At 38.2% G+C, this 26,490-nt stretch overlaps 1 protein-coding gene across 2 annotated transcripts; it reads right to left on the bottom strand.

Moving 5' to 3' along the window:
* Window positions 1-805: 805 nt before the first annotated feature.
* Window positions 806-23,713, bottom strand: APELA (apelin receptor early endogenous ligand). 2 transcript variants are annotated; one of them, XR_007457928.1, is made up of 4 exons: window positions 23,462-23,713; window positions 22,003-22,092; window positions 15,644-15,714; window positions 806-2,904 (listed from the first exon to the last, which is right to left on the bottom strand). XR_007457928.1 is itself a non-coding variant. In XM_049631282.1 (3 exons), the coding sequence occupies exons 1-2, from the start codon at window positions 23,535-23,537 to the stop codon at window positions 22,004-22,006; spliced, it is 165 nt and encodes a 54-aa protein (XP_049487239.1). In that variant the 5' UTR covers window positions 23,538-23,713; the 3' UTR covers window positions 807-2,904; window position 22,003. The 2 variants fall into 2 exon arrangements, 1 of the variants encoding a protein (XP_049487239.1); XM_049631282.1 differs by lacking the exon at window positions 15,644-15,714 and having other exon boundaries at window positions 807-2,904.
* Between the last annotated feature and the right edge of the window lie 2,777 nt (window positions 23,714-26,490).

Genomic DNA, 26,490 nt, shown 5'->3' with positions numbered 1-26,490 from the left:
TGGTGCTAAAATGTTACTTATCTTGATCAGTGAGGTTTTGAGCACACCCTTAAATTTTGTGTCCACATACTCTAGTCCTGGCCCTTTGAAGGAGTAAAAATAGTGCAGAAATGAGACCAAAGACTGCACTGACTTCAGAGTTTGGAAGGAACTGAACCGAGAGAGAGGGATCAGCATTTCCAATTCTTATTTGGTTCATCACTCTCCATCTGCTCCCTTCATTGACTTACTTCATGGCTCCAAATTGGGCTGGCACCATTACTTCTGATCCCCTTAACTATCTTTGTTTTTTTTTTTAACGTTTATTTATTTTTGAGAGAGCATGATGGAGCGAGTGGGGGAGGGGCAGAGGAAGGAGACTGAGGATCCGAAGCAGAGTCCAATGTAGGGCTTGAACTGGTCAACTGTGAGATAATGACCTGAGCTGAAGTTGGCCACTTAACTGCCTGAGCCACCCAAACACCCCAACCCTTAACCATCTTGATTAAACTATGTAAAATCCGTTTTCCTTCAGGTTCTGAAAAGATTAGAAATTACAAAAAAACTTTTAATGGAAAAATAATAAAACACGAAATCATAGGGAAAGTTAAAGCCTACATCTTTGGGGCACCTGGGTGGCTCAGTTGGTTAAGCGGCTCTTAACTTTGGCTCAGGTCGTGTTTCCAGTTTTGAGATCAAGATTGAGATTCCCCTCCCCCCAACTTCCCCCATCAGGCTCTGTGCTGGGCGTGGAGACTGCTTAAGATTCGTGCTCCCTCTGCCCCTCCCCCACTCATAACCACGTGCACACTACCTCTCACTTTCTCTAGAAACAACAAAAAAACCGGTATACATCTTTGACATTCCTGTTTCCCCTTCCATCTCACCGGTGAATAAATTTGGTTCCATTGTCATGGATTCGTTCTTGTATGCCACTTTCAGCATACCTGATTTTTTTCAGATTTTATTGCTGGGCTTTTGTAGACATTGAGAATCTCTGCCCTTACTTTGATAATCCTGAATTAAGTAAAAAACTGTAGTGGCAAGGTATATATCAAGGAACAAACAATGGAAATAAAGAAAAGTATCAGAACGATTTCTACCATGCTGTGCTCAACACTTTGAACATTTCTTATACAGAATAAGGACAAGTAGACACTCGATTGTTTTATTGAAAACTCACTGCAGTTGTATGAGCAGTTATCTACAACCATTTAATTACATTACAATGGTATGGTTGGTTTTTAACTTTGTGAATGTCAGTCTGTACTTGAAATAGTATTGGCTTGTATTCAATGAGACGTATTTTAACTGTATAAAGTATTGCTTTTCTTTATTTGCACAAAGTATATGAACAAGTATATGTTTTAAAAATAAATATAACTGATAATAGCTTATGTTCTATCAAAATGCACTTGTGTAAAGGAATTACGATTTATCCAGAAAAGCATTTATAATTTCCCCAAAATTAGGGGCGCTTGGCTGGCTAAGTTGGTGGCACATGTGACTCTTGATCTTTGGGTTGTGAGTTCCAGCCCCACGTTGGGGGTAGAGATTAATTAATTGAAAAGAATTTTTAAAAATTTTGTATTTATTAAAAAAATTTTTTTTAATGTTTATTTTTGAGAGAGAGAGAAACAGAGTGTGAGCAAGGGAGGAACAAAAAGAGAGGGAGACACAGAATCTGAAGCAGGCTCTAGGCTCTGAGCTGTCAGTACAAAGTCTCACGCAGGGCTGGAACTCACAGACAGCAAGATTATGACCTGAGCTGAAGTTGGACCCTTAACTGACTGAGCCACCCAGGCTCCCCCAAAAGAAATTTTTTTAAAAAAAGAATTTCCCCAAAATATCCAATTTAAATGAGGTAACACATTTCATAAAACATCTTTAGTGTTTAAAGTTAATTACAGTTCTTTCTATAAACACTTTTCATCCCAAAAGATGCCATTAATAAACTGTGAAAGGGAGACAAACTCTGTGATTTCAGAATTTCTGTCTCAAATTCTTTAGAGTATACCAATCCCAAATTTATTTTAGCAAAATAAGGGTTAATGGCTTATGGCTTCTCCTACTCTATAATGTTTACAAAGCAAAATTTCTAATCAAGAAAAGAATTTGTAAATTTCATACCTGGAATTAACTTACAATAAAATAAAAACCTTATGGCATTGAGTGATCTTTTCAATGAATACAAATTAAGAGTGTATCTAACAACTTGGAAAGATCTAACAGAACTTCAAAGGAAATCAAACATTGGCTTCTTATAATTACATAATAAGAAATAGATTCAGAAATGATCATTTCAGTTAGTTTTTAAAACTTTCTTTACGACTTTATGAATATTATTTAAAATAAAAAAATACTTTCATAAACATTAAAGCCTATAATTTAAAATTGGTAGCAGTCGGTAGCTTCTTTCTTAGTCTCTCTCTATAAAGAATCGATGAAGCAATTAATTTATCCCTATTCTGTAAAGCCAAATGACCAATGCATTTTATTTCAGATTTAGCATTTTTGGAAAAAATCACTCAAACATATAAACACTTATTTTAATTTTGGAGAATTATAGGACTATGAAAGAAAAATTTTAATTCTTGTACTTTTTATTATTACAGAGTTCTAAGACATTAAAAAGTATATTTCTTTTTAACTCATCTAAGAATAGTAATATACAGAAAAAGATGAGAGATTTTGTTATATAAGCAAATAACTGTGCTTCGGATTGGAATTGTTTTTGAATTTATGTTATTTTCCCCTCTAAAGAGAAACCAGGAAAAAGAGAATCCTGTAAAACTAAGAAACCATCGCAGGTGCTTTCAAATGATTCTTTTTTGTACAGGAACTTCTAAGCAATCACACTATGGTGTGGGTGGGTATCTTTTATTCACTCCTCTTCTGGCAGACCAGGTGAAGTTAGCTTAAGATCTATATCGGGGAGACAAACAAGAAAGAAACACATTATAAAAAGAAATGCTATCCAGGGGCGCCTGGGTGGCGCAGTCGGTTAAGCGTCCGACTTCAGCCAGGTCACGATCTCGCGGTCTGTGAGTTCGAGCCCCGCGTCGGGCTCTGGGCTGATGGCTCGGAGCCTGGAGCCTGTTTCCGATTCTGTGTCTCCCTCTCTCTCTGCCCCTCCCCCGTTCATGCTCTGTCTCTCTCTGTCCCAAAAATAAACAACGTTGAAAAAAAAATTAAAAAAAAAAAAAAAAGAAATGCTATCCAGCAGACTAATTTACCCATGCTTAATTTTTTTAATAGATAATGAGTTTTAAAAACTTACCAAGGTTTTTCAGTGCTGAAAGCAACTTTGTATTTTCTTACCTTTCAATATGAAAATAGCACCCATATTTCTTCAAAGGCCTGAATTCATGTTATTAAAGAGATTTTTTTCACTAAATTATTTTTCACCTATTTGCTCAATTTTCTTAATAATTTTGGATTTTGATTCCTGATATTTGTACCAGCTAAGATAGTTTATTTTCCTTAATATTTTGGATTTTGATTCCTGAGATTTATACCAGCTAAGATAGTTTAATTTGGAGGTCAACAAAAACATACCAGAGCCAATATCTTTTATCAAGTAGGCTCCACGCCCCACCTGGGGCTTGAACTCACAACCCCAAGACCAAGAGTCACACGCTCCACCAACTGAACCAGCCAGGCGCCCCCAGAACCAATATCTTAATTTGAGGTATTTTAACAAATAAAATGGTCCCTAGGAATCCTTTAATGTTGTGAAACTATTTAATAATTAGTACTTAGCAATAAGTTTTAACTATATGGTAGAGCAACATATTAACTTTTTTTTTTTTAAGAGAAAATGGATCTTTTACAAGACAAATCACTGGTATCAAGGTTTCCTAAGCAATTTGTTTTGTCTCCCTCCCGAAGACATGAAGGCAGCCCTTTGCTTCATTTTTGGAAGCTTCCATCTACTTTTTTTTTTTTTTTACTTTTTTTTTTTTTAACGTTTATTTATTTTTGAGACAGAGAGAGACAGAACATGAACGGGGGAGGGGCAGAGAGAGAGAGGGAGACACAGAATCGGAAACAGGCTCCAGGCTCTGAGCCATCAGCCCAGAGCCTGACGCGGGGCTCGAACTCACGGACCCTGAGATCGTGACATGAGCCGAAGTCGGATGCTTAACCGACTGAGCCACCCAGGCGCCCCGAAGCTTCCATCTACTTAACATTTCCCTTTCCTGACAGTCATGATGGGATGGCAAAAATAATTCAGCAGTGAAAAGAGGCAGGTGTGCTTCTTCTAGAAATCACCGCAGACTGCCTAAATTTTGAACATAAAAATAAAATGGGTATTTTGCTTATCAGATTAGCAAAGATTAAAAACATTAATAACACCCAGTGTTGGCAAAAGTGTGGGGAATAAGCATTCTCACAACCTGCTGTTGAAAATGTAAGGTGGTGTAGCTTTTCTTTTTCTTTTTTTAAAATTCTTTTTAATGCTTATTTATTTTTGCGAGAGAGAGACAGAGAGACAGATACAGAGACAGAGTGCAAGCAGGAGAGGGGCAGAGAGAGAGGGAGACAACAGATTCCGAAGCAGGCTCCAGGCTCCGAGCTGTCAGCACAGACCCCAGTGCAGGGCTCGAACTCACACCACGAGATCATGGCCTGAGCCAAAGTGAGATGCTTAACCAACTGAGCCACCCCCGTGCCCCCCTCCATTTTTTTAAATGTTTATTTATTTTTGAGAGAGAGAGTGAGAGTGAGAGAAAGAGAGAGAGAGAGAGAGAGACAGAATCCAAAACAGGCTCCAGGCTCTGAGCTGTCAGCACAGAGCCCGATGTGGGGCTTGAACCCACCAACTGAGATCATGACCTGAGCTGAACCAACTGAGCCACCCAGGTGCCCCAGTGGTGTAGCTTTTCTAGAGAGCAATTAACCACTAGGTGTCCATGTTTAAAATATGCATAGATCAGAAGTGCTTGGCTGGCTCAGTCAGTAAATCCAGCAACTACTGATTTCGGGGGTGGTGAATCCAAGCCTCACGCTGGATGTAGAGCTTAGTTAAAAGAAAAGAAATGCATAACCTTGAGGGTTCTTAAACAATAATATAAGGAGCTCTTCTTCCCAGTGAACCAACCTTAGCTGGTGAAAATTTTCTTTAAAACGAAAAGTCTCTAGGGGCACCTGGGTGGCTCAGTAGGTTGAGTGTCTGACTTTGGCTCGGGTCGTGATCTCACGGTTTGTGAGTTCGAGCCCCGAGTCAGGCTCTGTGCTGACAGCTCAGGGCCTGGAGCCTGCTTCAGACTCTGTGTGTGTGTGTCTCTCTCTCTGCCCTTACCTGCTTGCTCTCTGTCTCTCTCTCAAAAATAAATAAACATTTAAAAAACGTTTTTTTTAATTTAAAAAAAAAAAGAGAAGTCCCTGGAAATTTAAAGTCTCTAGAAATTGTCTGAGGGAATAGAGCAAATGGGCCAATACTAATTCAACTGCTCTAAAGGGAATGTTTGTGTGCCCCCAAAATTCATATGTTGAAACCTAACTGCCAATGTAATGGAGGTAGAGCCTTTGGGAGGTAAGCCACAAGGGTAGAGCCTTCATGATTGGGATTAGTGGGCGCCCTTATAAAGTAGAACCCAGATGGCTCCTTAGCCCCTTACATTATGTGAGAAGATGGGCATCTATGAACCAGCCTCCACGACTGTGAGTAATAAATTTCTGTTGTTTACAAGCCCCTAGTCTATGGTATTTTGTTATAGCAGCCTGAACAGACGAAGACCCCAGAAAAATCTACTAATGACAAGAACTGGAAATGGTAAATAAGAAGGCTAATATAACAGCAACTCTATAAATAGATATTTTCTCTCCTTTCTTCTCTCAGGCTTAAAAGACCTAAAATTGTAGAAAGTAATAATTTTAACAAAGTTGTATGTGTAATGTATGTAGATGTAATATGTATAACTATGCTGAAATTAAAAGAGGAAAGAGAGAATATAGCTATCTAGGTATTTCTATATCTCACTGGACTTAAAATAGTATAATCTGAAGTAGATTCTGATAAATTCAGATATATATTATTTAAGTCCTAGGGCAACCACTAAGAAAGTAAAATAGATATATAGTTGATCCTTGAACAACACAGATTTTAATTGCACAGGTCCACTTATACACAGATTCTTTTTTGATATGGTGCTATAAATGTATTTTGTCTTCCTTATGATTTTCTTTGTAACATCTTTCCCTCTACCTCATTTTACTGTAAAAAAATACATTAGATGATACATATAACATGAAAAATATACATTAATCATCTGTTTATGTTATCAGTAAGGCTTCCCATCAACAGTAGGCTATTAGTTAAGTTTTGGGGGAGTCAAAAGTTATACATGAATTTTTGACTGCCCATGGGGTCAGTGCTACTAACCTCTATGTTGTTCAAGTGTCAACTGTACATCCAATCATGTCAATAACATTAAATGTGAATCTGGGGCAACTGGCTGGCTTAGGCGGTAAAGCATGCAACTCTTGACCTCAGGGTCCTGAGTTCAAGTCCCATGTTGGGCATTGAAGCCCACTTAAAAAAAATGTGGATCTACTAAACAAGCCATCTAAAAGGCAGATCTTGTCAGCCTGAATAAAAAAACAAGCAAACAAACAGAAACAAAACAGATAAACATAGGGGAAGGGAAGCAAAAATAAGATAAAAACAAAGAGGGAGGCAAACTGAGGGTTGCTGGAGGGGTGATGGGCATTAAGGAGGGTGTTTGTTGGGTGAGCCCTGGGTGTTATATGTAAAGTGATGAATGACTAAACTCTATTCCTGAAACCAATACTACATTATATGTTAACTAACTTGAATTTAAAACAAACAAACATGATCCAACTCTATGCTCTGTGTCAGAGACACACAGATTCAAAGTCACAAATAGGTTGAAAGTGAAAGGATAGAAAAAGATAGGCAAACAGCAACCATAAGACAGCTGCAGTAGATATCTAATGTCAGACAAAATAAACCGTAAGACAAAAAATGTTGTTAGAGACAAAGACATTTTATAATGATAAAAGGGTCAATTGAGGAAGACAAGAATTATGAAGATACATGCACCAAAAAACAGAGCCCCCAAAATACATGAAGCAAAAACTGACACAATTAGGAGAAATAGATGATTCAGCAACAGGATGAAGTTAGAAATCAATAGCAAATAAATACGAAAAATTCACAAATATGTGGAAATAAACAACACATTGCTAAACAACCATTAAAGTAGAAATCACAAAGGAAATAAGAAAATACTTTGAGATGAACGTGAAAACATGGGATGTAGCTAAAGTAATGCTTAGAGGGAAATTTATAACTAAACATCTGTATGAAAAGAGAAGACAGAGCACTTGGGTGGCTCAGTTAGTTAAGCATCTGACTTTGGCTCAGGTCATGATCTCACAGTTCCGCGTCCCGCATTGGGTGAACACGAGCCCCGCTTTGGGTGAGTTCAAGCCCCACTTCAGGCGAACACAAGCCCTGCTTCGGGTGAGCTCTACTTCTCTCTCTCTCTCCCCCTCCCTCTCTTTCTGCCCCTCACTCACTTGTGCCCTCCCTTTCTGTCAAAAAAAAAAAAAAAAATCTCATCACCTTAACACACTAGAAAAAAGAGCAAATGAAATGTAAAGCAAGCAGAATAAAGAAAAAAGTAAGGATGAGAGCAGAAATAAATGAAAAACTATAAAGAAAAAGAACATACCCAAAGTTTGTCCCTTGAAAAGATCAACAAAATTGATACACCTTACCTAGACTAACCAAGAATAAAGACTGAAAATCCTAAACTCAGAAATGAAATAGAAAGCATTACTATTGATTGACATTACAGAAAATGTTTTAAAAGATTATAAGGAAATATTCTGAACGACTGTGTGCCAAAAAATTAGATATCTTAGATGAAACGGACAAATTCCTAGAAAGATACAAACTACCAAAATTGCTCAAGAAGAAATTAAAAAAAAAATTTTTAAGTAAGCTCTATACCCAACATGGGGCTCGAGCTTACAACCCCAAAATCAAGAGTCACAGGCTCTACTGACTGAGCCAGCCAGGCACCCCAGAAATAAAAGACCTGAATAGGCTTATAACAAATAAAAATTACATCAGCAATGTTTTAAAAATTTCCCACAAAGAAAAGCCCTAGGCCAGATGGCTTTGCTGGTGAATTTTACCAAACATTTAATATGTTTTCTTCCAAACATTTAATATTTAATATGACACATGATTTCAATAGAATAAAGGACAAAAATGCACAATAATCTCAACAAATACAGTCCTCCTTCACCATAAAAACTCTCAGCAAACTAAGAATAAAAGGGAACTTCTTCAACCTAATAAAGGACATATACAAAGACCCACAGTTAACATACTTAATGGTAAAAGAATGAATGCTTTCCATCTACAATCAGGATTAAGACAAAGATGTCTGTTCTCACCACTTCTATACAACATTGTACTAGAGATTCTAATTAGGGCAATTAGGCAAGGAAAAGAAATAAAAGACATCCAGATTAGCAAAGAAGAAGTAGGGGCGCCTGGATGGCCTGGATGGCTTCAGTCGGTAGAGCCTGTGACTCTTGATCTCGGAGTTGTGAGTTCAAGCCCCATGTTGGGTGTAGAGATTACTTAAAAATAAAACCTTAAGGGGCGCCTGGGTGGCTCAGTCCGTTGGGCAGCCGACTTCGGCTCAGGTCATGATCTCATGGTCTGTGAGTTCGAGCCCCGCATCGGGCTCTGTGCTGACAGCTCAGAGCCTGGAGCCTGTTTCGGATTCTGTGTCTCCTTCTCTCTGACCCTCCCCCGTTCATGCTCTGTCTCTCTCTGTCTCAAAAATAAATAAAGCGTTAAAAAATAAAAATGAAAAAAAAATAAAACCTTAAGAAAAAAAAATGAAAAAGAAAGAAAGAAGTAAAAGTATCTATTTGCTGATGACATGAGCTTATACATAGCAGATCTACTAAAAACTATGAGAATGAATGAAAAAAAAAACCTATGAGAATTAATAATTTCACTAAGTTTACAAGAGATAGGATCAATACACAAAAATTAAATTGTATTTCTATACATTAGCAATGAACAATTCAAAAATAAAATTAAAATTCCATTCACAATAGCATCAAAAGAATAAAATACTTAGGAATAAATTAAACTAAGTAAGTGTAAAACTATATTCTAAAAACTACAAAACATTGCTGAAAAAAACCTGACTAAATGGAAATACGCCCCATGTTCTTGCATTGGAAAACTTCATTGTCAAATGGCAATATTTCTCATATTGATTAACAGATTCAACACAGTCCCTATGCAAATTCCAAATTCCAGCTAGCTCTTTGCAGAAATTGACAAGCAGATCTTAAAATTCATATAGAAATTCAAGGGAATCAGCATGACCAAAAATCTTAAAGAACTACAAATTTGGAGGGCTCACACATGCCTTTTAAAAACTTGCCATAATACTACAATAATCAGGACAGTACAGTATTAGCACAAGAAATGGCATTTAGATCAATGAAATAGAACTCAGAGTCCAAAAATAAACCTTGGCATTTATGGACAATTAATTTTCAACAACAGTGTCCACATAATTAAATAGGGGAAAAGAACAGTGTTTTCAACAAATGGTGCTAGATTTGGATAGCTACACAAAAAGGAGGCTGGAACTCCTGTCCTCACACTATGAATAAAATTTAACTCAAAATGCACCATAAGAGACACATGGCTGGGCCAGTCCATAAAGCATGCAACTCTTGATCTTGGAACAGTGAGTTTGAGCCCCACGTTGGGGTAGAGTTTACTTAAATAAATAAAAATAAGAATTTAAAAAAAAATAAAGGGATCAGAGCCATAAATGTAAGTGTAAAACTAGATAACTTTTACAGAAAATATATGTGTAAATTATATTTGTAAACTTGGATTAGCCAATTTGATGCCTGAAGTACAAGCAACCAAAGGAAAAATAGACAAACTGGATTGTAACAAAACTAACAATTTTTGTGTTCAAGGAGAACACCCAGAAAGTGAAAAGACAACCCATAGAACGGAAGAAAATAATTGCAAATCACATCTCTAATATGGGCCTTGTATTCAAAATATAAAGAATTCCTACAACTCAACAATAAAAAATACAAGCCAATTGAAAAACGGGTGATGGATTTAAAGAGACATTTCTCCAAAGATAGACAAGTGGCCAGTAAGCACATGAAAAGATTCTCAACATCATTAGTCATTAGGGAAATGCAAACCAAAATCACCATGAGATAGATACAGTACTCTCCTCTTATCCCAAAGAATACATTCCAAGACCCCCCAGTGAGTACCAAATCCTATATATACGATGTTTTTTCCTATTCACACATATCTGTGATAAAATTTAGTTTATAAATTAGGCACAGTAAGAGATTAACAAGAACTAGTAACAAAAGAGAACAATTATAATAATAAGCTGTAATAAAAGTTATGTGAATGTGGTCTTTCTCTCAAAATATCTAATTATACTATACTCACCCTTTCTTGTGGCAACGTGGGATGATAAAATGTCTACGTGATGAGATGAAGTGTGGTGAATGATGTAGGCATTAGGATATCGTGTTACGCAACTGTTGACCTGAGGATAGGTCAGAAGGAGGATCATCTGCTTCTGAAACACAGCTGACTACAAGTAACTGAAACCACGGGCAACAAAATCGTGGACGAGGGGGGACTACCGTACCAACCTCTAGGAAGGTTATAATAAAAAGTGTTGGTGAGGATGCAGAGAAATTGGAACACTTATATACTCCTGGTAGGAATGTAAAATGCAAAATGCTGCAGCCGCTATGGAAAACAGTTTGGCAGTTCTTCAATAAGTTAAACATAGAATAACCATATAACCAGCAATTTCACTCTTAAGTATATACTCTAGAGAATCGAAAGCATATGTTCAAACAAAATTTTTTTAATGTTTTATTTATTTTTAAATGCTTATTTATTTATTTTTGGAAGAATGAGATAGAGAGCGAGCAGGGAAGGGGAAGAGAGAGAGAGGGAGACAGAATCCCAAGCAGGTTCTGTGCTGTCAGCACAGAGCCCCGTATGGGGCTTGAACTCCCCATCCATGAGATCATGACCTGATTTGAAACCAAGAGCTGGACGCTTAATCCACTGAGCCACCCAGGCACCCTTGTTTTATATAGTTTTGAACAGCGGAGGGGCAGAGAAAGAGGGAGACAGAGAATCCCAATCTGCATTAAAAGTGCAGAGCCCAACATGGGGCTCAAACATGGGGCTCAGACTCATGAACCATGAGATCATGACCTGAGTCAAAATCAAGAGTTGGATGCTTAACTGACTGAGCCACCCAGGTGCCTCTCAAACAACAACAACAATTTTAATGTTTATTAATTTTTGAGAGAGAGAAAGCATGAGCAGGGGAGGGGGAGAGAAAGAGACAGAGGATCTGAAGCAGGCTCTGTACTAACAGTAGAGAGCCTGTTTGAGATTCTCTCTCCCCGTCCCTCTCTCTGCTTCTCCCCTGCTTGTGCTCTGTCTCAAACTAAATAAACAAACTTAAAAAAAAATTATAAACAAATGTTCAGAACAGAATTATTCCTAATAACCACATAGTGAAAATAAACAAAATGTGATTTTTCTATAGAATGGAATTTTATTTAATCATTAAAAAAGAATGGAGTACTGATACCTGATACTATATGGATGGGTCTTGAAAACATTAGGCTAAATGAAATAAGCCAATCACAAAAGAAAAAATTATATATATAAAAGTATATAAAATGTCCAGACTAAGCAAATCTGTAAGATGAAAGTAGGTTAGGGGTGCCTGGGTGGCTCAGTCGGTTAAGCATCCAACTTTGGCTCAGGTCATGATCTCACAGTTCGTGAGTTCAAGCCCCGTGTCAGGCTCTGTGTTGGGCTCTGTGCTGACAGCTCAGAGCCTGGAGCCTGCTTCAGATTCTGTGTATCCCTCTCTCCCTGCATCCCCCACGCTCTATCTCTGTCTCTCAAAACTAAATAAACGTTAAAAAATTTTTTTAAAAAAAGAAGAAAAAACAGGTTAGTAGCTGTGTGGGATTAGAAAGCTGGGGAGAAACGGGGAGTACTTGCTAAGATGTATGAGTCCATTTTTATGGGGTGGTGAGCATGGAGCCTGCTTAAGATTCTTTCTCCCTCTGTCTTTGCCCCACCCCTACTTGCTCTCTCTCTCTCTCTCTCTCTCTCAAATAAATATTAAAAAATACTATTTAAAAAAATTGCTAAAGGATCTTGAGTGATATGAAGCGATAATATGAAGAATGGATAAAAGAGAAGCAAAAGTAGATATGAGGAGGCTGGTGCAAGGCAGACAGTAATACACTTGGGTGGTGTGAACTGGAGATGAAATAAGTTTGGAACCGAGAGACTGAACACACAAATGGACAATGGCCATATGTTAAAATAGAACTCTGAACCACAAACTCTACAGCAACCAAAGCAGGAAGTCAAACCATAACCTCTGTAGCAACTGGGCTCAAATGGCTTGAACTCACAAACCATGAGATCATGACCTGAGCCAAAATCAAGAGTCGGACACTTAACCAACTGAGCCATCCAGGCGCCTCAATGCACCACTATAAAAAAAAAAAAAAAAAAGTAAAAAAAAAATACATCCAAGGATGAAATGTATTGCAATAGTTAACAGTTAACAGTAAGTGATTTTATTCTTCTCGTCACCCAAATAGCAACAAATACTCACTTGCTGTTATCCAAGAATAATATTTTTCAAATGTTACTGGTATGTAATAATAAAGTTCACCAGGTATCAGTAGATCACTAATTGAATACATCTCTGAGAACAAATTAAGGCAAAAGATGTGTTACAAAGATATTTTAGATGTCTGAACATGATAGAGTACTTTAAGTACATATCTGCAGAAATAACTATTATACACTTTGTAACAATAAATCGGTTCCCAAAGTGGAAAAAAAAACTCTGAAATTAGGCTTTAGTCTATCATATACACATTTTGGTAGGGGAATATTTATTATAATACATCATCTATAACATAACTACAGTTTCTAGATTTATATGTTCAATATGTATTATATTTTTTTAATATATTATCATTAAGGCATGATTTTTACAGAAAAGTTTTATTTTATCACTAAGCAACATTAGGGATTTTCTCGGAGCATGGTTTCTGGACAATGGACTATAATTAACTGAGAAAACAGTAATTTTCTATATTTCATTAGGTTTAAAAAAATTTTTTTTTAAGATTTTCATTTAGTTTCAAGTAAGAGATCCTACATATGTCATCATCCATGCAGAAATCCCCTACATTTAGGGCCATTCACACATTATAAAGGTTTATACTCTAAGGTTTAGGGGCCAGATCTTGCCTTTCAAGGAGCTGACATTCCAATACTGATAAAAATCTGGCAAAATACAGAGGAATATGATAGCTTTAAAAATAATACTTATAAAAATGCTGTAATTGTTGAGAGAGTGGAAGGTAATTTTAAGCTAAGTGGATGAGGGTGTGGGCCTCATTTTAAAGAAAATGGAATTTGTGGGGCCTCTGGGTGGCTCAGTTGGTTGAGCGTTCAACCCCGGCTCAGGTCGTGATCTGGCGGTCTGTGAGTTCCAGCCCCACATCAGGCTCTGTGCCGACAGCTCAGAGCCTGGAGACTGTTCTGGATTCTGTGTCTCCCTATCTCTCTGACCCTCCCCTGTTCATGCTCTGTCTCTCTCTGTCTCAAAAAAATAAACAAACGTTAAAAAAAAATTAAAAGAAAAAAAAAAGAAAATGGAATTTGGAAGAGATTCCTTTGGGAGGGGGAAGGTTTTGAACTTAATGAGATGAGGGAAACAATTCCTAGGAGTAGAAACACTTCCAGCACAGAGACAGAAAATCAGAATTCAGTCTGGCAGTTACTGTTCAGTTATTTCCTGAAAATGTGTGTTGGGGTCTCATTATAGGTAAGTCTTAAATGCTAAGATAATAACTAAAAGTTTCATTTCATTTCTCTTAGCAACATTTATGGAGTGCCTGCTGTATTCGGGACACTTTTTTCATCAGCTAATGTTACAAAGATCAATACAACCCACTGTTGAGAGGTTAACCGAGCCACTCCCTGGTACTGCTTCTTGGCATCCATTTTGTGTGGCCAAGTGGCCTGAAGGGGCCTTGCAGGGACACTTAAGCCCCTCCTGCAGGCTCATATGGATAGCAGCCACAGAGTCACAAGCAAATACAAGCTTCTGATATCACTTCCCCAACAGCCCTTGTGATCAAATCTCCCTTGCCTCCCAGGGCCTGTATTATCTTAAGTACCCCTTAGATAAGAACCTCGTGGGGCCACCCTCCACCTCCATCCCCCATCCAACCCCCCCTGCTTTTTTGGTTTGAATTGATCAATGAGACCCCAGCCCAGGAACCCAAAAGCACTCCACCCACAGTCCATAATAAGGCATGTGCTCTAGGTCTGCATTCTCCCTTGACCCCCGCCCCGCCCCGCCCCGCTCCATGTGGCCCCTCTGGCAGGCTGTGTACTTCCTCCAGGACCCAGGAGTGATAAACATCTCTATTTCAATTTATCTTAGGTCAGCTTTTGAACTAAGGCTTACCTGGCTCATTGTTCTGTACTAGGTGCTCCACTTTAACAAATGTTAATTTAACAACATCAGAACACCCACATTCTGCCTTCAGGGAATTTACACCATGTGGAGGAAGGAAGGGAGGGGTCTGCCAGTTAACGAGGTGCAGTGAGTCAAGTACTTGGACAGAATTACTCAAATAGGTTGAGAGCAAAATGTAGACATCTAATACAATTTGTATTACACTCAGGAAAGGTTTCTTGAAGGATGAATAGTGAAGAAAAGGGGTGCCTGGCTGGCTTAGTAGAGCATGCAAATCTTGATCTCAGGGCTGTGAGTTTGAGCCCCACATTGAGGGTAGAGATTATTTAAATAAATAAATCTTAAAAAAAAATTAGCGAGTAAAAGAGTAAAGAAAGGCCATTGCAGGCAAACGTATACCTTGAGAGTTCACCAAGAGGTGAAGAATAGACTAATTTTATTTTTTTTTTATTTAAAAAAAATTTTTTTTGTTTATTTATTTTTGAGACAGAGAGAGACAGAGCATGAACGGGGGAGGGGCAGAGAGAGAGGGAGACACAGAATCAGAAGCAGGCTCCAGGCTCTGAGCCATCAGCCCAGAGCCCGACGCAGGGCTCGAACTCACGGACCGTGAGATCGTGACCTGAGCTGAAGTCGGAGGCTCAACCGACTGAGCCACCCAGGTGCCCCAAGAATAGACTAATTTTAAAGTAACATTAATAATAATAATTCTAGGGGCACCTGGGTGGCTCAGTCAATTATGCATCTGAACAGTTCAGGTCATGATCTCTCAGTTTGGTTTGTGAGCTGGAGATTTGCATCAGGCTCTCTGTTAGCACAGAGCCTGCTTCGGATCTTCTGTCTCCCTGTCTCTCTGCCCCTCCCTCCCTTGCGCGCTCTCTCTTTCTCAAAAATAAATAAACATTAAAATAATAATAATAGTAACTCTAGCTACTGTCGATTTAGCAGTTACCATGTGCGAGGTATGGTAGGGCAAAGTTAATACCATTACTAGCTCCATCTTAAATGTCTGGAAGTGGAGGGAGGCTTAGAGGGGACAAGTGACTTACCAATGACCACTGAACGAGCTTGTGGCCAGAGCTTGAATCCATGCAAGCCAGTCTTGATTCTTTCTTATCCCCTTTAGAAGAGGGAAGGAGAGAGGAGATGACAGATGATGCTGGAGAGGTATATTTTGTAAAGTGTTGTTTGTTAAACTATGGGAGTTCTCACCATCCTGAAGGCTACAGGGATAGTTAAGAATTTTAATCAAGATGTGACATGATGGGATTTACACTTTAGAAAGATCAGGTGATAAAAGAAAAAATGGATGTTCCAGAATCAGAACTGGAGCAGTGATTAGTTAAGGAGTTGAAGTCATGCTGGATAGACGTAACAGGTACTAAGATAATGGTAACAGAGATGAAAAGGAGGGAGCAGATTTTTAAAAATATTTCAAGGTAGAAATGACTGACCTGGGAAACCAAATAGAACTGAATATAGGGCACCAGCTCAAAAATCTACAGTGAGACAGTAAATTGTGTATTTCATAGCACAGTGCTTGATACATAACAAACATCTAATATATGATAGCTCTACAATTCTCCAAATTCTCAGTACACAGGAGAAATACCTGAGTGGGAAGAATTGAAGAGTTTACTTTTAAGTATGCATTCATTCATCAGATATTTCTGTGGTGCTTATTAGAATCACTGGGCATATAGCTGTGATCAAAACAAAGTCCCTGTTTTTTATGGAAATTACATTCTAATGAAGAGAGGCAGATACTAACTAAACAATAACAAGGTAAATATATGTTATGTCAGATGGCACTAGGTGTTACGGAGTGAAACAAACCAGGAAAAGGGAAATAGAAGTTATCTTGGGTAGAATGAGGTACTGCTTTTTTATAATAAGAGTTTACTTTGGTATTGCTCTTTAAAATAAAGGATCAGGGAAGTTCTTCTTGATGACAACCACGATATTGGAACAGAGAACTGAGTTACAGTGATAAGCTGTGCAGAAGCCATGCTAGAGATTTGCAAATGCACTGCAGACATGAACTTGAAGTGACTTAGAACAGCTAAGGTGATTCCAAGTAGGCAACTGGACACCCCATACACGTCCTGAAAGGAATAGTGATTTGTTTCAGAGATTAATAATCAAAAAGGAGCATTGAAACCAGGGAAAATCCATTCACTATTTGACCTATAGCAAGATAGCTGAGACCAGAACCAAAATGTGTTCACTGGATTGAAAAGAAAGTCACTGGGGATCTTTCCCTGAATGTAGTGGGAGCACTGTATTGAAGTAGATGGGAGGAAAGGAAATAGCCACCTTTTTAAGAAATTTGGCTATGTAGAGAAGAACATGGGCTAGTCACTAAAGACCACCATGGAGTCAGTGGTGCACCTGTTTTCCTCATTTTAAAAGGTGAAATAGATCAGCTTTGATATATTGAACAATCTGTAGAAAGCGAGTAACGGTTAGATCAGTTTCTTGAGATGTAGAGAGATTAAGCATACCCAGGAGAGGAACCTCTTAATAAAAGACTCCAAAGGGAAGATAGAAGTATAGCAGATGTAAATGTTTGTAGCTTGAGGGCAGAGTCTGATTTTCTCTGGGAAGAGAAATCTCTTGTTGTTAGTTGGAAAAGGTTAAGAAGTTCAAGGAAACTAGAGGTTTAAATAGAGCTGAACGGGAGTCAGAGGTACCTAAGAGTAAGCTGAAGAGTTTTTCCCAGGGGCGCCTGGCTGGCTCAGTTGGAAGAGTGACTCCTGATCTTGGGGTCGTGAGTTTAAGCCCCAAGTTGGGTGTATGCATTACTAAGAAAATAAAGTTGAAAACTTAAAAAAAGGAAGCTTTTCCCAGCAAGTCTTGCTAACATTGTAGATAAAGTGCTCCACAAAAGTAGAGATTCTGTGCTGAAGAGAGTTGGCTTTCAGTTCAGCCCAAGAGGCAGCATGGAGTGAGGAGGGCCAAGACAATAAACAGGACAATTGCAGAAAGAGTTGGCAGGCACGGCTAGAGATTTGGTCAAAGGAGTCAGAAGCCCGTAACTTTGAGGGGGTAAGAATAAGGCAGAAAATAGAGAACTAGAAGTACTTAACATTTTGAATGGTCACCAAGAGTGATACGAGAGTATTAGCTTGTCTCAACTTAAAATAATGTATTAGAATGTACCTTTACCAGGGTGCCTGGGTGGCTCAGTCGGTTAAGTGTCTGACTGTTGATCTCGGCTCAGGTCATGATCTCACAGTTCATGAGATCAAGACCCCCGTCAGGCTCTGTGCTGTCAGCGCAGATTCTCTTTCTCCCTCTCTGTTTGGGATTCTCTCTCTCCCTCTCTCTCTTTGTCCCTCCCCTGCTTGCGTTTTCTCTCTCTCTCAAAATAAATAAATAAATATTTTTAAAATGTACCTTTACCAAAACCTTTTCATAGCCATTGCCTCTGAGAAATGACTGGGAGACTCACCTCTGACTTTACATTTTTTCATACTGTTAGGAAAAGATTTTACACCATGAACACATGTCACAATTATTACTAAGAAGCTAGATAGGAGCACTTCGCTGGCTCAGTGGAGCATCTAACTCTTGATCTTGGGGTTGTGAGTTTGAGCCCCATGTTGGGCTAGAGATTATTATTATTTTTTTAAAAGTTTATTTATTTATTTTGAGAGAGAGAGACAGAAAGAGAGACATACTGAGTGGGGGAGGAACAGAGAGAGAGAGAGAGAAAGAGAGAAACCCAAACAGGTTCCATGCTGCCAGAACATAGGCGGATGTGGGGCTCGAACTCAGGAACCATGAGATCACAACCTGAGCTGAAACCAAGTTGCTTAACTGACTGAGCCAACCAGGCTCCCAGGGATTACTTAAAAAAAAAAAGCTAGAGTATGTATGTATGTAGATTTTATGCTTGGAAGAGGAAAATCATTAGAATCTAAAGGTCTTACCTACCTCATTTTCCACTCTAAAGCTCTCACATTAACCTGCAAAGCTGATTTCCTGACACCCTTTCTCTTGTTTTCCTCAACTCTGATTCACTTAGGACTGAATGTGATGCCAACATACTTCAGCAAGAAAAAATAATTCTCAAGAGAATGAATTTTACACAGCACAGATTTTTCTTTTTTTTTTTTTTTTAATTTTTTTTTTCCAACGTTTTTTATTTATTTTTGGGACAGAGAGAGACAGAGCATGAACGGGGGAGGGGCAGAGAGAGGGAGACACAGAATCGGAAACAGGCTCCAGGCTCTGAGCCTGACGCGGGGCTCGAACTCACAGACCACGAGATCGTGACCTGGCTGAAGTCGGACGCTTAACCGACTGCGCCACCCAGGCGCCCCCAGCACAGATTTTTCTATTTAATTAACTCAATTGGGGGTGCCTAGGTGGCTCAGTCGGTTAAGCATCTGACTTTGGCTCAGGTCATGATCTCAGTTTGTGGGTTCGACCCCCGCATCGGGCCCTGTGCTGACAGCTCAGAGCCTGGAACCTGCTTCGGATTCTGTGTGTGTGTGTCTCTCTCTGTCCCTCCCCTGCTCATGGTCTGTTTGTCTCTCTCTCTCAAAAATTAAATAATAGGGGCGCCTGGGTGGCTCAGTGGGTTGAGCAGCCGACTTCGGCTCAGGTCATGATCTTGCGGTCCGTGAGTTCAAACCCCGTGTCGGGCTCTGTGCTGACAGCTCGGAGCCTGGAGCCTGTTTCAGATTCTGTATCTCCTTCTCTCTCTGACCCTCCCCCATTCATGCTCTGTCTCTCTCTGTCCCAAAAATAAATAAACTTAAAAAAAAAATTAAATAATAAAACATTAAAAAAATTTAATTACTCAATTGTGCAAGTTATGAAATGTCACTGAGGATCACTGAGAGGACTCCAGGAGCTGGTGAAATTGACAAAGTAAAGATAATAATAGTGCATTCCGATTATAGGAGCTAAAAGTCTAAACTACTTTAAAAGGTTAATCTGGAAAATTTCCAAAGTTAACTGCTTACTTTACCTATCCTTTTACAGTCTTATATGTCCCTAACTGAATCAAATCAAATGTGTGATTTTTATCTAAAACATACAGAAAACAGGGACGCCTGGCTGGCTCAGTCAGTAGAGCAGGCAACTCTTGATCTCGGGGTCGTGAATTCAAGCCCCACGTTGGGCATAGAGCTTACACAAAATATAAAAAATAGTAAGTAAATAAAGAAATAATAAACAAACAACACATGCAGAAAACAGAGGGGGATAAATAAAAGGGAGGTTCTGCCTTAAAGTTCTGCTACTTAAGTCTACAGTGATTTACTTGGTTCTCAAGTTGTGTTGCAGGACATACTAAAAAATATGCAAACTTTAGGACAATGAGAACAATGCTTTCATATTTGAAGGTAGCCTTTGTTATAATAGCACTCATTTTTTAAAGTTTTGCTTTTTTTGTTTGTTTTGTTTTTTTTTACATTTTTGTTTATTTTTAAGAGACAGAGAGACAGGGCACAAGTTGGGGAGGGGCAGAGAGAGAATGAGACACAGAATCCGAAGCAGGCTCCATGCTCCGATCTGTCAGCACAGAGCCCAACGCAGGGCTCGAACCCACAAACCGTGAGATCATGACCTGAGCCGAATTCGGACGCTCAACCGACTGAGCCGCCCAGGCACCCCATTATTATAGTACTCATTAAGCAAGATCTTGAAAAATTATCTTAATATTTATCCTGCATTGGCTTTTACGCTATCTCTGGATTAAAAAATGGGAGTTTTATACATTCTTCAAAGAACATGTAACTGGAATGTAGGACTAGTCTAAACACGGACAAAATGGATGCCGTAACCTAAGCAGTTCTTTACAGCTATCAGCCAAATTTTGTAAAGGATTGCTGTTAGTAAATGGTTTACGTGGCTTGTATTTAAATTTCCCTTTGGTTTATAAATTTGGTTTATAGATCAAAATTTTCCTTAACTTTGAGAATTCAAATTTCATTACTCTATCTTGTTTACTTGCAACCCTAGCTTTTATGGCAGGTGGTTTGTGGAGAAAGCTGATACAACCTGTGGCTAACTGAGGGCTTTTATTTGCGTTATGCAAGGTATCTTTCCCTATATATGCAGGAATTCTCTTGCTACTGTGAACCTCCTCCTCTCCTCTTTGTTATTTGTGGGGGAGTGCTGGGAAAGTCTTGAACTTCTCCACTCCTAAGCACAGATTTTACCACTATTTGTATATGAGACTGAAATGCATTAGTGACACACGCCAAAGGATTGTTAGCATAGAAAATCCTTTTAAAGCATGTTTTAGTCCCTATTAATTGGCTTCTCGGGAATTTCTTACTGTATCTTTCTGGATTTCTCCACCAAAGCTATTTTTCATATTTTGATAGCAAAGGTTCATTTGTTACAGATACAGGTGTAGAGAATTTGGCTTTTTGTCTTAGTCTGCTTGACAAGTGATTACTGAATTGCTCTTCCTTCATTTACTGTGTTACTACAGGACGTTCACCAGGTCTGAAAAGCATGTATTAAACAATAGGCATGGCAACCATTCTTTCCTCTGAATGAATGAATAGTGCCATAAACACTACAGTCTACAGACCAACTGAATAAGCTAATTTAACAATTGCCTGTGTATGTTAACCAGCTGAGGGATATTTCTACGGCATTTTTTTCAAGGATGAGATGTTTTACAAGAATTAAAGAGCTTAAAATAATTACAACGCCAAGTCATTTATTTTCTAGTATGAAGAAATACAAACTTGGGCAGTGTTTGAAGTTAATTGATTCAAGCAGTGTTAATGGTGGTGGTGGTAGAATATCACTGGCCTTTCAGTGAATGTGGAAAAAAAAAAGAGGGGAGAGGAGCAAAATTCTATTCAAAATTTATCCTTAAAGATGCAACAACTATCAAGACCAATTCTATGAGTAAGGCTGGAAAACTGCCATGCTATTAATATTAAATTGATTTTATGCATTAAAAGATATATTGTCAAGAAAAATAAACTATTTTAATACATTATTAGAGTATCAAGGATAGGATGTCATTTGCATGGTGTCGTTGGACAAATATGTCCAAATGCTTTCAAGGATTCAGTGGTCTTGGTGGGAAATGTGCTTGTTCTGGAGAACATACAGAGCTATTCAGTGTTTTTCAAAACACATGTTTAAAGATACTCTCAAAATTATGTTCTCCTGGTATGTGATTTTTTAATTATGAAAGTGTTAAACACAAACAGTAGTATTAATACCCATACAACTATCTCTCAGAATCAAAAATTATCAAGATTTTCCTACAATATTATTCACTGTTTCATTTGTTAGTATGCATCCCTCGAACTGATATCACCTTAAAAGTATTATCACATATTACAAAATATAAATAAACTTTCTTTGATATATCTCATCTGGAACATTGCCTAAATTCAGTAAAACACTTTCCTATCAGAAATACCTCAGGGGAAGGGCACCCGTGAATGGAGTGGCATACATCTCCTCTGAAGGCAGTTGTGTCTGTGCAATTTTCTTCTCAACGCCAAATTAGCTGAGGGGGAAAAAAAAAAAAGGAAATAGGAGCATTTTTCAGAAAATGAACTGTTATTTAATCTGGAGAATGTAAGGGAATATTTTGGATCCAAACTAAATTGTGAGTATTTGCTACTTGTTCCGATGTGATTGTGACGTACAAATTAACGTGATGCAAAAACCAAAAGCATTTTCCTAACAGTTCATGTTAATAGCAGGATGTAGCAGTCATAACCTCCTCCTTCTACAGGACTTCTTCCTAAATGCTTTTGGATCTTTCATCTTATGTAGTGAGTTAATCACAGGTATTTTACAAGAACATTGTCCAAGGTATTCTGTGGTTCAGAACAGTTTGATTAGCAATTGCTATAAATTGGAAGAATGGGTCAACTGCTTTCTGAATTGCTGATTTGGAAATTTTCTCTTATTTATGTAAAAGGGCAAACCAGGGGACGTCATCCGAAATAACCTCAGTGATCAAACTTCTGTTTAACTAAAAGGCAGAGACTGAATTTTTAACCAGTTATGCACCATTGTCTGCTCTAAATGGAGAAGTACATTGCCACCCAAACAATCTAACATATTTGGAATGGATATTACCACCTTTCTATTTAAATTTGGGTTTGCTCTTTCCTGAATAAGAAAACTTTTTTTTTTTTTTACACATGTCAGTGCTTTGAAATCTTAGATATTTGGTTTTGAAGTAAAAGCACATTAGAATAACTCTACTTACTAAATTCCTGTTGGTTAAAACCACAACAGATACTATCTTTGAAAAATGTGTCAAGTAAATTAATATTACCTTGACCATAAATATTTTTCACTTTTTTGGCTTTATAAGCACAATACTAAAACTTTTATTTTTTAAGCGAGACAACGAATTATATAACCAAAAATAAAAGCTATAATAACCTGTTATAAGATTTTATCTGTATTTTGTCACATGGTGTTCATGTTGTTAAATCAAGTTGTTAACAATGCCCCACTCTAGTCAGCAATATGTTCTTCCAATAAACTGCTTTGGAGTTTGTATTTTACCCAAAAATCTGTAAGTTTGTTAACCTCTGTCATCAATAGAACAAACGGTTCTATTTCTTTTTACTTGTAAGGACAACATATCTAAAATAACTTAGGAATCAATTTTCCCTGAATTTAGAAAAACAGTGGCAAAATATTTATCATCATTTTAAAATCCATCAACTTTTAAAAATATACAAATAATAGATCTAAAAGGATAGATGACATACTTCCGAAAGCCAACCAACCCATTTACCCCCAATACCTCTAAGCACACCTAAGTGATTTTCAACGGGACGTAATCATGCTCAGACCCACGAACCCAAAGAAGCATAAACAAGTTACTCGGTACAAATGTACCAAAGTCCTACCTGGTCTCTGCCCGTTGATAAGAAGAAGACTCATCACAAAAATAAAAAATACACAAAAGAATTGTTGCAACCTCATTTTTCTGCCGCACGGAAGCGGAGCAATAGCTCTCAGTGTAAACCAAACAATCTTTGAATAGTCTGGGCAATATCTGTGTGGCTTTCCTCACATTCTAATGACGAGCCTCAGAGAACTGCCAGCTGCATTTTCCAGAAAGGTTAATGATCACATCAGACAAGGTTACTGGTGCTGTGGTCGAGCCTCCCTCGGTCTCAAACCCCTCCTCCACTCCTCTCCTTCCCCCTCCCCCGTCACTCCCCTTTATTTCCATAAGCAAATATTGGTGAAATAAACCATTCAAGCGTGCTGTAATTTAGTGGAAGTCTGCCGTGGAAGTTCCTAGGAGAGACTGACTTGGATCTGGATGTGGAGAAATATGTAAAACAAGGCAAGGCTTTGCCGCCACCCCTCACCATTTGCATCTGTTTAAACTTTGCATTGCCCATATTGGTCCCACATGCAGAAACCAATCAAAATGACAGGAAGTCTCTCTTTTGTCCTTTTCAGAAGGAATTCTGAAGCTCGGACTTAAGACTCCCAAATACTTTGTGGCAGAACATGTGCTGAAATGCCTTCTCTTTACCAAACCCACCGCCGAGTGGTGCCTATTTACTCCAAATCTCTAAATTGCTTAATCCATATAGGTTTCTATCACCAAACATTCCTGGGGTTTTAGAATGTTTCAAAATAAAAATGTTTGCATTTTTATTTTGCAAAGTGATATTTAAAAAGAAATGGGGATCACTTTCATCTGCGATACCATCCAGGATTTTTTTTTTAAAAGCCACAAACTCATGAAATCTGTGCTCTGTTAAAAAAAAAAAAAAAAATTATATGTGGTGGAATACCAGGCTAACATAGCACAGACACAGAAATGAAACACGGAGAAAAAAGTTCTCACTAAATCTCCCACTGAATTCAGAAGACAGAAACAGTTTAGTGTTGTCTCTTGCACATGTGCACTGAGACCTTGTTAAGCACTTCCTTGTCATATGTAGCTCTTATAAATGGAAATCACTGTACTGTCTGTGAAGTGAACCAAAAGGAAAGTATAGATACACTCTGGAATACAAGTAGAGCCAAAATACCAAATCTAGAGCATATACAACTTGTTACAAACGAACTACGGGGCATTCTGCTGCATTTTACTTCTCTGGGTTTAGGCAGTTGGTACACAACCTTGGGCTCTCCGAGATTTGATATTAATGCATAATTTGTCTTAGTTTTACAAGTCAGTCTGGAAAATTCCCTGCCTGCCTAATTATGCATGCACTTTATAACAGGCAATAGTATACAGTAGTTCTTCAGACCAAAGATTATTTGCCCATTTGGTGATTGGAAACATAGTACTACATTACTGGGCTGTATTTGTACGTTGCTCCACAAAATCAGTGAAATTAAGGAGTTTGGATTCATGATATAAAAATGTATCAAGTGATGCCTGGGTGGCTCAGTTAGTTGAGCCTGACTTCGTCCTCAGGTCATGATCTCAGAGTTCCTGATTGGAGCCCCACATTGGGCCACTTGGATCCTCTGTCTCTCTCTCTCTGCCCCTCCCACACTTGCATGCTCTCTCTCTCTCTCTCAAAAATAAATAAACATTAAAGAAAGAAAAATAAATCTTTAGGGGTGCCTGGGTGGCTCAGTCAGTTAAGCGTCTGACTCTTGATCTCGGCTCAGGTCATGATCTTACAGTTCATGAGTTCCAGCCCTACATCAGGCTCTGCGCTGACAATGAGGTGCCTGCTTGGGATTCTGTCTCTGCCTCTCTCTGCCCCTTCCTTGCTTGCACTCTCTCTTTCTCAAAATAAATAAACTTAAAAGAAAAAAAGTGCATCGGGGTCCCTAACTGGCTCAATCAGAAGAGTATGTGATTCTTGATCTTAGGGTTGTAAGTTCAAGCCCCTTGCTGGGTGTAGAGATTACCTGAAAATAAATAAACTCAAGGGTGCCTAGGTGGTTCAGTGGGTTGAGTGTCTGACTTCAGCTCAGATCATTCACAGTTTGTGAATTCGAGACCCATGTTGTCTAACTTTGCAGTGCAGAGCCTGCTTGGGATTCTGTTTCCCTCTCTCTCTGCCCCTCCCCCACTTGTTCTCCCCCCCCCCCCCCAAAATAAATATTTTTAAAAATTAAAAAAAATAAATGTTTAAAAAAGTAAAAAATAAAAGTGCGTCATGAGTAGCAAAGGGCTTGTTCAAATCGTTAGTTCTTCAAGCTTCTCAGTATAGTATATTGGAAGACAGCAAACTAACAAAATTGAGTGTTAAATCAAGCAAACCAACAGGAAACCAATATAGATTTTGACAATATAACTTCATGCCATGTTTTAAGTATATTCAAAGGTATAATAGTGACTTTTCTTTAGGATAAAATAGTGACTACCACAGACTGAATATATTGACTAAAATTTTTTGTATGTCATTATCAGATGATAAACAACCAACTCCTAGAATATGGCCAATATAAGCCAAGATATATACCTGTGGAGGATATAGTTATGTGACATCTTCATCAATCAGGATACAACAAAGTGTTGTATTTATCATGTAACTACTTTCAACATCAATTTTCTCATTTCATTTATTTTTTAAATTGTTTTAAAGTTTCTTTATTTTGAGAGAGAGCTGGGGTAGAGAGAGGGGGAGAGAGAAAGAACCCCAAGCAGGGCTGATCCCACAAACCACGAGATCATGACCTGAGCCAAAATCAAGAGTCAGCTGTCTAACCTACTGAGCTACCCAGGGGCCCTCAATTTTCTCATTTAAAAAAAAATGATATAAAAGATCAGCTTTTCTACCTGTAAGAGTTATAAAAGTTTAACAAGAGAATATATTACATTTACAAAACTTAAGACGCTATTTGTTTATATACTTAAATAGTATTCTTTCCAAAACAACTTAAGGAAGTAGAAGATGATGGTGGTGGTTATATTAAGCAGCTGTTATTTGGAGGACAGCAATAAAATATT

This window comes from Panthera uncia, chromosome B1 (assembly GCF_023721935.1).
Source record: "Panthera uncia isolate 11264 chromosome B1, Puncia_PCG_1.0, whole genome shotgun sequence".
NCBI lineage: Eukaryota > Metazoa > Chordata > Mammalia > Carnivora > Felidae > Panthera > Panthera uncia.
Note: the sequence above shows the minus strand (reverse complement) of the source record. Positions and strands in the feature narration are given on the sequence as shown.

What these genes read in the sequence shown, in the direction of transcription:
- APELA (XM_049631282.1), bottom strand. Translation starts at nt 23,537, where the DNA reads ATGAGGTTGCAACAATTCTTTTGTGTATTTTTTATTTTTGTGATGAGT. An exon ending in TATCAACGGGCAGAGACCAG is followed by an intron (nt 22,093 to 23,461) that starts GTAGGACTTTGG and finishes TTTCCCCCTCAG; the next exon opens with CTAATTTGGCGTTGAGAAGA.